Here is a 13,528-nt window from a genome sequence, read left to right as displayed (position 1 = left end):
TGGCCCGAAGGGCCAGCCATTTCATTTCTTCTTTTTTTTCTTTAAGCAGAAAGAGAGAGAGAGAGAGAGAATTCTCTCTGGCCTCTCTCTAGATTCCCTCACCGGAGGGAATCCGGCAGCCGTCTGCCGCCGCGAGTGTCCCCGCCGGCCACCGCATCCGGTGGCCGGAAAATTTATTTTTATACTATTGGATAGATCGGACCGTCCTAAGGACGGTTCCGATGTTCTTTTCCTTAAATGGCTCCCAATCGGAGCAGATCTATAAATATACCTTCGGTATTTTCGGTTCTCCGGCGATGTTCAGTGTTTCCGGCGACGGTCAAGGCTTCCTTGGTAAGCTTCTCTCCTCTCTTTTTCCTTCTGTTTTTGTTTTTGCTCTGTTGGGATCGTTGGTAGTTTTATATCTCTCTCTATTTTCCTTTTTTTTTCTTTTTGGTTCTGTCTCTGTCCCTGGTTTTTTTGTCTCTCTTTTTCTTTTTTTTCTTTCGCAGATGGGTGGTGGCTTTTATAGCCACCACCGGTGTTCGTCTCAGACCGGTCCGAAGAGGGGGCCTCGGTGAGTCACCGGACTACCAGTGGTGACTCACCCCGTAGCCTTGCATGGACGGCTGGCGTTGATCTTCTGGAAGCATCATTCGGGACGTGGCAGCGGCGGAGGCGGTGAGGGCTTCTGGAAGCAGCAGCGGCGGCGCTGGGACGTGTCCTTAGGGTATAGATACCCTAGGGTTTCCTCTGGCAAATGGTGGACCGTTGGATCAAACCAGATCCAACGGTTGAGATTAAAGATGGCGGCTGGCTAGATTAGGGTTAGGAAACCCTAACTGGAAACCCAAATATTTAGGGTTTCTGGTTGGATTTGGACCGGCTCTGGTTGGTTTGTAACTGGGCCGGTCCAATTGTAATTGGGCCTGTAATTATATTTTTTATTATTTATTTATTTTTAATAATATTTATATGTATTTAATATATTTAATAATAATAGTAATAATAATAATAATAATAATAATAATAATAATAATGATAATAGTAATAATAATAATAATAATAATAATAATAATAATAATAATAATAATAATAATAATATGGATAAAAAATTAGTATCTTCAGCGAGTGCTCAAATCCGGCTCAAATATACAAGAAAGTGACTTCAGTGAGTTATATACAGCTTTGTTAGTTTTGACAATCAACCTTTGAATTAATCTAAGACTTGTGTCTGCTATATTCGTTCTTAACTCTCCAGGGGAAGTTGCCAGAGGCATTTTATAGAATCCAAGACGAGGAAGCCCGGAGGTTTATCGGAAAGTGCCTGGAGAATGTTTCCAAGAGGTTGCCTGCACATGAACTCTTGCTTCATCCATTTTTGGCCACTAATGAAGAGACTCTGCAGTCCATCCCAAGAGTCGATCCAGGAACTAACTCGTAAAGGCCGAGTCACAGAGCTAGATCCTTCTCTGCGGATTGATCCAACAAGGAGTACTGATATGTCGATAACTGGCACAATGGGTCCCGAAGACACAATTTTTCTCAAAGTACAGATTACAGACAAGGAAGGTACTATTGCATACATACTGAAGAAGTTCATGAATCCTACAAGATTCTTAATCAATGATTTCCCTTATTACAGGTCAGGCTCGGAACATCTATTTTCCCTTCGACATATTGAATGACACGGCGATTGATGTTGCCTTGGAGATGGTGAAAGAGTTGGATATTGATGACTGGGAGCCGTTGAAAATTGCTGATATGATAGAAGAGGAAATCTCTTCACTTGTCCCTACATGGAAGGATCGGGGCATCTCTCAACTTCCAGCACAGCTTTAAGTACGATGAAGACGATCACCAAAACGGAATCCGCCATCCTTTCTATGCTACCTTCTCCCATTCTTCCTCTGAAGCAGAATATTGTCTAGAGAAAAGTATCTCTTCTAATAATTGCAATTGGCCCCAAGGTACTTGTAATCTTAGTTCGTTGGAAAATATACCAGTCATATTTTGCTGTCCCACATTTGACAAGAATTGTTCATTTTTGCAGATATTTTCAGCAATGATGATGCAAGTTCCAGTTGCTCTATGAACTCATTCCGTCACGCTAGCATGAATTATGAAGGCGAATTTGATTCGAGTCTGCATCAATGGGAGCAACCCTGCATTCCAAAGACCCTCAAATCTACACGATTTTGTCCGTCAGATAGCATGAGTGCTTACTGCTACAAACAGTGCTACACACAACTTGATTCATGGAGGTCTTCTCACGTCAACGGCCATAGGAAGCTAACAAAGATTCGTTCACTTGTGGACATACGCAGAAAATTGCTGCACCAGTCAGTAATGGCGGAGATAAACAAGAGACGCCTATTCAAGACCATTGGAGCAGTGGAGAACATCGGATATCAGGAGCCGGGGGAGGTTTCAGGCAAGGCATATCTTGAAAACGGCATAAAGGGAAGGATTTTTTAGATAATGAAGAAGATTTCGTGGGAGATTTAGGTGGTTAATAACTTGATTTCTCTGTTAATATGCTAGTTGATTTCAATAGTGATGCTGTACAAATTCTGAATCCTCAATCTGGTTTAGTGTAATAACTAATGCCAGGTTGCAGACATGGTCAAGACCATGAACGACTATTCCCTAAAACTTCACTATATTTTTGGAGAAGAAATGTATGTATGCATCACCATATTTATGGATTGAGAACTGTACCTATGTATGTAACATTTAATTTCTTATAAATTTTTTAGGCATAATGCCAACATTTGCCCTCAACGTTTATTAAATGGTCATTTTAGTCATTTTTTTAGCATTTTGTCCACAAACGTTTCATTTTAGGGGGAAAAATGCTCCTTTATGTATAAAAATCATTTCTATAGAATAATAGAGAGAAAAACCCATGCTTACGAAGGGTTGATATTCTATAGAATAATTTTCAAGTATATCTGATATTTTATTAAAACTTTACCTGCATGACAGCGTAAAGTATTATTTGATATATAGGTTAATTTAATAAACAATAACTAAACATAAAAAAGCTGTAAAAATTCATTTCTTTTATATGTGCATTGTTTGATTCATGCGTATATATAATGAGTAGCCCTTTGCTTGATTGTTTTGAAATAGTGAGAAAGTGGCAAGTAAACTTGAGGAAGTTGCAGAAGAAATGGGGAAGATTTTGGTAGAAATGCAAGTAAGATAGCAATGAAATGAGTGTGCAAAGGAGTTTTCCATTTGAGCATTCATAATGATGACAACAATAATTATAATAACAACGATAACAATCACAACAATAATGATAACTGATCAAAACCTACATCAAATAAAGAAGAAAACAACCATTGTTGTGCTTATACATTAAGTCTTAATCATTAATAGTGTACATATACCATACAAATGCAACTATTTGAAAACAAATCCTATAAAAATAATAACATTCTCTTGTAGCACTAAGACCACTCAATGGGTAAATATATTATGAAATTTACGTATACTTAATGCAATTTTCTATATTAAATAAATAAATAAGATCTTAAAACATACCCTTCTATTTTTTTTGGCAATAGGAATGGAGCCCAATGCTTTTTTCCATGGAGCTCAAGTGTTCATCTGTAAACATATCTCACAAATAACATGTAAAAAGTTAATCCCTTTAGCTGATCAATTATTCACATCACTCATCATTTTTTTTTACCTTTATTCCATTTTTATGTACAAAAAGAGTTAGAAAGTTGCATGTGTGTGTGTTTCTTCTACATGGTTTGATTGACCAATGTACAGTTTGGGGCATTGAGAAATGAGATTGAACATTGAAGAGTGCAGTGCTTGATAGGTGAAAAGACTGGAAAATAGTATGACAGTATATTTTTTATCCTAAATTATAATGAAAATTACAATCATAATCATAAATTAAGCTCATAATTAGGATAGTTTTCTATAATAATTAAAATAAAGCTAGCAATTTAATATCACATGAATCATACAATAAAAGATTAAAATCTAACCACGAAAACTTGATCCAAGATAGATACAAATAGATCTTATTGTATCAGTAAACGAAAAAAGATATCAAACTACTGAAAAATTATAAATCAAACTCGAGCAACATAAAAAATTATCCACAAACGTATAACGGATATTCAAATTTAATCGATGATCCATGAAGATAAAAGTAATGAGAAAATGGTATATGGATTTAGTTAAGTTGTCAATGTTAATGATTTAACATTTAAAGATTTGCTAATTATACTTTAGGTTGAAACGCATGCATCATCGATTAATATATATATATATTCTATGTAACTTGGAGAAACGAGTAAAGAGAAAATCCAACCAAATATTCTTGAAAAGATTTCGTTAGTCGCATCGCCATCGATATCTAGTTGTCCACAGATTTCATATTTACTTTGCCAAAATGTAAGATCTACAATAGTATACATGATTGTAAGTCAATTAATCAACCTACATAATAACAAAATAAACATTAGGGTAAACTACATGTTTAATATTCAATTATCACTTTTATTCTGATTTTGTTATTCAACTGTTTTTTTATTAAATTTTCGGTAAATAGCCAAAATAAAACTAAAATATAATAAAAATAATAGTTAGAGTTCTAAACTACACCTTGTGAAATATATAATATATATTTATATTGTAAAATATATATTATATATTTATATTGAGGGAGGGAGGGAGAGAGAGAGAAATAGCTACCGTACTAAACTACACACTTGGTGAAATATATATTATAAAATATATTTATATTGTGAAATATATATTATATATTTATATTGAGAGAGAAGAGAGAGGAAAGAGGAGAGGAGAGAGGGCCTTCTTACATTATAAAACTCTTTTATAAAACTAAAGAGTTTTATATTGTGTAAGTACACACGTGCATGTGCACACTCACATACACAAGCATGCATCCGTCAGTCTGCCCGCCCACACGCACGTGCACAGGCACACACATACACGCGCACACCCCCACCCCCACCCCTACCCCATACACGCATACAGATGCACACACACGCACACGTGCGCACGCACACACACAAGCGCTCATTTGAATTCAGATACACACACGCACGCACACACGAACGCACGCACACATGTGCTCGTTTGAATTCAGGTATACACGCACGCATGAGCGCGCGCACACACACACATGCACGCACACACGAGCGTGGGTGCACACGCGCGCGCACACACATAGGCACTTGTTTGAATTCAAGTACACATACATAGGCGCTTGTTTGAATTCAAGTACACATACATAGGCGCTTGTTTGAGTTCAGGTACGCACGCACGCGCACGCACACACATAGGCGCTCGTTTAAATTCAGACACACACACATAAGCCCTCATTTAAATTAAGGTACACACACATAGGCACTCGTTTCAATTTAGGTACACATGTGCGCACCCACCCACCACACACATAGGCATTCGTTTGAATTCAGGTACACACACAGACGCTCATTTGAATTCAGACGCATATATACACACAGAGAGACGCTCGTTTGAATTCAGGTAGCTATTGAAATAAACTATTTTTTATTAAGTAGAGATATATTATATTCAAGGAAAATATTAAAATTCGAACCTACACAAGATAATAATAATCATTTTTTAGTTACAAAACCATTTTATCTTGTATCAATCATTCACCGCCCTATGGGTCATTTTGTTAGTTGTGAGGTGAAGTGGTAAACATATTAAGGTAATTATATAACATATAACAAAGTCAAATTTGGTGTGAAGAGTAATTGTCGAAGGATTAATCAAACACGTGCAGCGCTTGGTAAGGGGGACATTGTTAATTTGTTTTACCTTTGAAATAATATTAATTCAGAAAAGAGCCCTTCCAAGTTCCACCTCACCCTATACTTTGGAACATTGTAGGGTACCTTACCCTTCGTTTTGCCCCAATATGTTAATAGCTTTTGTAAGGTAGAATCATCATAGAAGGAAAGATACGTGTTAGCACTTGGCAGTAGCCAGAATCTACGGATTAATGTTGGTGTGCCCTCTATGTGTCGTAATCGGTTTTCGCCGGACACGAATTTTTTTCTTGGCGGGAAAAGTGATGTGAATAAATGGTTTTTTAAAATAATTTGGGAGTCGCCATCGGCCTTTTGGGTCAGGTAGGTCGAATACCTAAAAATCATCTTTTAAAAGAGTTTTTAAGAAAATAACGATTAAAAGATAAACTGATCTGCGTTTTAACCAAAAATTCGTTCTTTTTAATAATAAAAAGGGATTCATGGTCGGTTACGTTTAGGGAAGGATTAGCACCCCTACAACGCCCAAAATTGGTACTTTTTAATTATAAATTGTCTCGATTATTAGAAATTTAAGAATTCAAATATATATTTAATTTATAATCTTTTTTTTATTTCAAATTTATGATTTTATGAAAATATATTCATATAAATAAGATATTTATTTATTTAGAAATATCAGAAAAGGGCTTCTAGGTGCTTTAAGACAGCTCTTTTCTTTGATATAAAAATAAATAAAACATTTATTTAATATAAGATTTATAAAAATAGGATATTTAATAAAAATATCAGAAAACAGACTTCTAGGTGTTTTAAGACAGTCATTTTCTTGATATTGAAAAATAAATATATATTAAAATATGATTATTAAAAGTAATTTATGAAATATAGGATTTTAATAGAAAATAAATAGAATAAATAAACAAATATTATTATATATATATATTTATTTATATAAATAATAAAAATAATAATAATGAAATAATAATTAAAGCAATAATAATAATAAAATAATATTGCAAATAATGATTAAAATAAAAGGAAAAAAATTAAAAATAAATAGTCAAAAATGAAAATTTAATGATTAAAATGTAAAATTATAAAACTAGAGTCCTAATTCGAAATATATAAAAGGTGGGCATTAAAAGTGTAATTTAACCATAATTCATAATACGGGATTAAAATAAAAAATACTAAACTATGAGGGACTAAATTTGATATTTACCTAAATATATATATATATATGCTAATAAGGACTAAATTAAAATAAAATAAAATTAGAAGACTAAATTAAAATAATCAAAAATTGCTTTTAATGACTAAATTGCAAGGTATATAAACTTGGAGCACTGCGGATGGGGTTTACCCTTTATAAAATTACAGAAATACCCTCCCCAAAACAAAGTCGTTTGGGGAGGGTTTTAAATACCTAATCGGCCGGCCCTTATGGGCCATTTTTCTCATTTCTTTCATTTCTTTCTTTCTCTGAGAGAGAAAACTCTCTCTGTTCTCTCTAAACTCTCTCCCCGGAGAGAGAGCTGACCACCGGCCGGCAACCATGATCCGTCGCCAAGCACCGCCGCACGGTGGCCGGAATTTACAAAACCATACCAAATCAAAGCTCTTTTAACCCTAAAGCCAAATCTGGTATCCTTTTCTCCTAAAACCTCATAGTATTTCCTAGATCTAAAGATAATACCTTCGGTATTTTAACGGTTCGACGACGTTTTGGAGAGCTCCGATGGTCGTGGTAAGTTTCTCTCCTCTCTCAGTTTATTTTTCGTTGTTGGTTTGTTGTTGGTGTTGGTGTTGGTTCTTGGTTTTGTGTTGTTTTTGCTCTCTGTCTTTTTGTTGTTTTCGGTTCTGGTTTCTGTCCCCTTGCTCTCCGTGGCTGTTGGTTCCTGTTTTTTGTGTTCTCCTCTCTGTCTCCCTTTTTTTTTCGTCTTGCAGGTGATGGCTTTATAGCCTCGATGAGCCTCTCGTCGGACCGGGTATAAAGTCTAGTTCGGTGAGTCACCGAACTATGTGGTGACTCATCCCTAGAGCAGCAACGTGGGTGGCCATCTGGCCTTCTGGAGACTTCAGCGATGGTGGTGTCAAGGTAGTAAAGCGTTGGCAGCTGCTGGTTGGGTCACCTGGCATTGAAGGTGTCGGCTGGCTGACGAACGGCGACCATGTGGCCCTAGGGTATCATAACCCTAGGGTTTCTGCTGGGACCATCTGAACCGTTGGATCAATGCTAGATCCAACGGTGGAGAAGCAAAGCGGCGGCAACACTAGGATAGAAAACCCTAGTTGGGTTTTAGGGTTTCTGATAGGTTTGCTCAGTTGGGCCAGAATTGGGCTCCTGTTTGGGTTATAATTTGGGCCTGTAATATATAATAAATAATAATAATAATAATAATAATAATAATAATAATAATAATAATAATAATAATAAATAAAAAAACAAAATGTAAAAAACTAGTGTCTTCAGCTGCCCCTTTTTGCTCATTCTTGTATTAACAAGAATTGGGCAAAGATGAAAAGACAATAAGTTTTTTTCATTTGACTTCATTTGATTATGATGGTAACGTTGAATAAAATCTTCTTTGGGATTAGTTCTTCTCATTATGAACTTTTCCACTGGGTATGATAATTTGTCTCCTTCTGTGATAAAATCTAGCAAAAGGTTAAGCAAGTTCTTCTCATTATGAACTCCTTCTTCCTCTTCAGACGGGTTCTTCTCATTATGAACACCTTTTGGAAATGTTGATCCATCAAGTGATGTATTTGAGCAAAAGGTTGAACAAGCTCTTCTCATTATGAACTTCTTCTTCCTTCTTCAGATGAGTTCTTCTCATTATGAACTCTAACTGGCACTACTGATCCACCGAGTGATGAATTTAAGCAAAAAGTTGAACAAGTTCTTCTCATTATGAACTTCTTCTTTCTTCTTCAGATGAGTTCTTCTCATTATGAACTCTAACTGGCACTGCTGATCAATCGAATGATGAATTCAAGCGAAAAGTTGAACAAGTTCTTCTTATTATGAACTTCTTCTTCCTTCTTCAGATGAGTTCTTCTCATTATAAACTCTCTCTGGAAAAGTTGATCCATCTAGTGATGAATTCAAACGAAAAGTTGAACAAGTTCTTCTCATTATGAATTTCTTCTTCTTTCTTCAGATGAGTTCTTCTCATTACGAACACCTTCTGGAAATGTTGATCCATCTAGTGATGAATTCAAACGAAAAGTTGAACAAGTTCTTCTCATTATGAACTTCTTCTTCTTTCTTCAGATGAGTTCTTCTCATTATGAACTCGACCTGGTAATGTTGATCGATCGAATGATGAATTCAAGTGAAAAGTTGAACAAGTTCTTCTCATTATGAACTTCTTCTTCTTTCTTCAGATGAGTTCTTCTCATTATGAACTCTACCTGGCACTGCTAATCAATCGAATGATGAATTCAAGTGAAAAGTTGAACAAGTTCTTCTCATTATGAACTTCTTCTTCTTCCTTCTTCAGATGAGTTATTCTCATTATGAACTCGACCTGGTAATGCTGATCTATCGAATGATGAATTCAAGCGAAAAGTTGAACAAGTTCTTCTTATTATCAACTTCTTCTTCCTTCTTTAGATGAGTTCTTCTTATTATGAACTCTATTTGGCACTGTTGATCCATTGAATGATGGATTTAAATCTTTGCTAAAATCTTTGAAATTCCTGTCAAAATTCAACATGGATAAAATGAATGAAAATGCACCTGTTTTTGCAAATGCCTAAATATGATGCATGAATGTTGATGCAATCTTCATTTGACTTCAAAATGGTGAACTTGGTTTTCCTCCACTTCATCATTTATTTTCAGGGTCACCTCTGGATATCAGTGGAGCAACTTATGCTCTCAAGCTTGCATTTATGAAGAACCATCTGATCAACTTGTATCTTTAGGTCTTCTTTGCTTCATGAAAGTCTTAGAAGAATTGTTTCATTTGTAGAACTCTTGTCGTAATCAGAACTATGACCTTGATGCCCCATTTTGTCTTGGATAAAACCAACTTTCTTTGCTTGGAGTTGTGCAGAAATCCGATAAAGCTTTCATCTTTGAAAAGAGAATCTGTCATCTTTAAAAAGGGAATCTATCATCTTTGAAGAGTATAGATGTAGATATGCCTGACTCAGCAGGGATTAATTAGGAGAGTAGAGTCTGTTCTGATTTGACTCTTGAAACATATCACAAGGAGGATTTATTCCAATTCCTTTCATGTCTCCACATTTAATTCAATCTCAAATACAGAAACTTGGACCATATCATGTCGAGATGCTTAACCACAACCTGTCGTTCAACTAGTTTCTTGTGGTTAAAATTTTAGTTCTCCTTCTGTAGAAAGAAATCTTCATCATATATCATCTTATAATCTTGAAGTTGAAGAAGACAAACTTTATCTTGGATCAAAAATGGAAAACATATGATCACAACATTGGTTCAACATCAGAATAACTGGTTCGTAAAACATTTGACAACACATTCTTCATCTCATGTGGTTTTAGTTCTGACATTCGTAAAGCGTTTTACAACCCATTCATCCTTTTTTGTGACTTCTGCCAAGATTTCTCAATCATTGAAGCTCTTTACCTAGTGTTCAAAGATTTTGAATGATGTCACAAGACCATTTGAGAACAAAACTCAGTGGGGATTCAAGTGTAATGTTGGTATGACCAAAAAGTTGGTCAAATTCACAAAATATGCTGGTATCGAATTGAATAGGAGATACCAACAAATCTTGATATCATCTCTGGAAAAGGAAAATGTGATACTGATCATGCTTTTTTTCATAATGAGCATTGTAGGAAGTAGAAACACTTCAGCTATAGGATCAATGTACAGAAAGATATCCGTGGAATTCTTACAGATGGGGATAAAACGCACATGATAAACCAAATAGATGAAAACTCGGTTCAGTCTAGCTGGCAATGATAACCCCAGTAACATCGGGAAAGAGCAATATACATGAGCTTCTCTCTTCAATGTCATCAAGTAAACAAAACTGATGTGAAAAACAGCTTCGACCTCAACAGTATGGTTGAAACTAACTGACAGGAATCTCAAAGAAATATTTTCAATTATCACCGACACAGATAATGCAAAATTCAAAGCTGAGATCTTCAGGAACTGAACTCTGGATCGAGTAGTCTGCCTGGGGGACCATCTTTATTCATTCGATTGTGATGTAGCTTAACAAGGAACACGCTATCATGTGACACATGGTTAAGAAGATTGGGTATTAGAAACCATACTTGCTGAGTATATATTTGTTCAACAATATGATCATAATGTAACTGCCTGATGAACGAAGCAATTATGTATAGTCAGCTCGACTGCCACTGTTTTATCATTTTCATTCTTCATATCTTTCTGTCTCATTGAAAATATTTGTTCAAATCAATGATCTTGACACAGGATGTTGTGGGCCTTCAGCATGTCCCAGCATTGCTGATACGAATGTTCAAAAATGCATCAACAGTCCTAATTCTGATTGAAATGGCCTTTCAGCATGCCTCGATATTTGCTTCTTGTTAATCTGAGCCTTCAAAATGCCCCACATGGATCTGTCTGAAGGAACCTTTAAAATTCCCCAACATTTTACTGATACAGATGTTAAAAGTGTGCTCAACGTTACTTCTTGTTCAGATGAGCCTCCAAGAATACCCAAATATTCATTTTGTTGTGAGCCTTCAAAATGCCCCAATATTCTATTTCTGGTTGAAATGGGCCCTCAAGATGTCCCTCTAGATCTGTCTGATTCACTCTCAATGTCTGTTTGACTGAAATGTCATGATCCCCACAAGGTCCAATTTTGACAATGAACTGTTGTAGGTACTTGTGGCTTTATTCATGCTCCAAATCTGTTTATCTTGAATACTCTCATTCTGGTGTCACTAAACAGCAGTGTTGTCAGGTAACTGGAGGAATTCTCTTCATGTTGTCACAAATTTAAGAAGTACTCAATCATTCTGACAAAAACGTCTGAGATATGTGTCTTCTGAATGAGGTGACCATTTTCTGTATCTGGAGGGATTTAATCAGACAGAGTAGTAAAAATAGCTTGGTAATCCGTTCCAGGCTGACACAGTGGCTTATCATCTTTCAGTGAAGGCCATCTCTGAAATATACTTTTCTGTGGGAGAGAAACCAATTTATGCAAACAGTAATCTGATGCAATAGCAAGACTACATATACAGCAGTACAAGCTCTTGAAAAATCCACACCCATGCAACATGTTGATTCTGATAACAACTCATCTGATTATGAAGTGATCTTTCAGGATGATTTCACAGATATTGATAGTTCTTCTGATATCGAGGAAATCCTGAACTCTGATTCTGATGAAGATAATAAACTGTTATACTTGACAAAAATGGGATTCTCAGAGGCTGAGACTTCAATAACCATGGAGAGATGTGGTCCAGATTCATCAATTGCAGAATTGACAGATTTTATATGTGCGGATCAACTGGCTAAGGCTACTGACGCACTTCTTATGGTAGAAGATAGGAAGTCATTATGCAATGATCCCAATTACAAGAAAAGGCGAAACTTGGGCTATGATTTTTGAAAAGGAAGAAGCAGAGGAAGCTTGAAAAGAAGCTTCTTAATAAAGACGATCATGCAGTTCATCTTTTAATTCCAATGATTGGTTCTGGGGTTCCTACCAAACCAGATCAGATAACTCAAAGAACACTTCCAGAAGATGCTATTGGGTCTCCTTATTTCTACTATGAGCAAATTCGTCTTTCAAATCTAATGATTGGTTTTGGGGTTAATACCAAACCAGATCAGATAACTCAAAGAACACTTCCAGAAGATGCTATTGGGTCTCCTTATTTCTACTATGAGAACGTGGCACTTGCTCTAGTTGGTTTGGACTGAAATATCACAGTACTTATTCGATGTAGAGCCAGAATTTGTAGATTCGAAGCATTTTCATACTGCTAGACTGAAAAGGGGCTATATTCATAATCTGCCAATTGAGAACAGATTTACTCTTATCATGTTTTCTCCACACACTATACATGATATTTTTCCATTGACAAAGAAATGATGGCCTTCCTGGGATCCAAGAACAAAGTTGAACTGTTTACAAACATGTACAGGAAGTGCCAAATTGACAGAAAGGATCTGTAAGGCTCTTGAAGCTTATGACGATGAGCCACCTTCGAGTGTCCAGAAGTATGTTCTTGATGAGTGCTGAAAATGGAATATGGTATGGGTTGGAAGGAATAAAGTTACTCCACTTGAACCTGATGAGGTGGAAATGCTTCTAGGTTTCCCTAAAAACCATACACGAGGAGCTGCTAGAGACGAGTTCCCCGGTGGTATCAATGTCCTGTCTTTTTTCTCTGGAATCAGTGATGCAGAGGTTGCCTTCTGCTGTCTTGGTATACCTTTGAAAACAAATGTGCAAGAACTGAATGATGATCGATTGGAGCAATTGATGAGTATATTTGGCGAATTCGACCTTGTTGTCGGTGGCATCCAGCGTAACAACCTTACTGGAAGAAATAAACATCATCAGGATGAAATAGAAGATTTTTGTTGGTGCATTTTCTTACAATGACTGCCACAATGACTGTCTCTTCTGCTGCTCCAAAATACACACTGCCATATCCCACTCTTCCCTAACCATGGAAAGGTTTAGTTGATGGTAAAACTGGTTATCTCAACTTTTGGAATCCTGTACGACATACAAATGTAGAATTTGTTCCAACGT

General features: G+C 36.1%; 1 protein-coding gene across 2 annotated transcripts; it reads left to right on the top strand.

Moving 5' to 3' along the window:
- Positions 1-1,097: 1,097 nt before the first annotated feature.
- On the top strand, positions 1,098-2,663 carry LOC120200739 (probable serine/threonine-protein kinase WNK5). 2 transcript variants are annotated; one of them, XR_005523595.1, is made up of 4 exons: positions 1,098-1,150; positions 1,241-1,551; positions 1,625-1,949; positions 2,033-2,663. XR_005523595.1 is itself a non-coding variant. In XM_039201503.1 (3 exons), exons 2-3 carry the CDS (start codon positions 1,314-1,316, stop codon positions 1,819-1,821), a joined length of 435 nt encoding a protein of 144 aa, XP_039057434.1. In that variant the 5' UTR covers positions 1,098-1,150; positions 1,241-1,313; the 3' UTR covers positions 1,822-2,015. The 2 variants fall into 2 exon arrangements, 1 of the variants encoding a protein (XP_039057434.1); XM_039201503.1 differs by lacking the exon at positions 2,033-2,663 and having other exon boundaries at positions 1,625-2,015.
- The last annotated feature ends 10,865 nt before the right edge of the window (positions 2,664-13,528 follow it).

The sequence above is a fragment of the Hibiscus syriacus genome, unplaced genomic scaffold (genome assembly GCF_006381635.1).
Source record: "Hibiscus syriacus cultivar Baekdansim isolate YM2019G1 unplaced genomic scaffold, ASM638163v2 tig00006507_pilon, whole genome shotgun sequence".
NCBI lineage: Eukaryota > Viridiplantae > Streptophyta > Magnoliopsida > Malvales > Malvaceae > Hibiscus > Hibiscus syriacus.
Note: the sequence above shows the minus strand (reverse complement) of the source record. Positions and strands in the feature narration are given on the sequence as shown.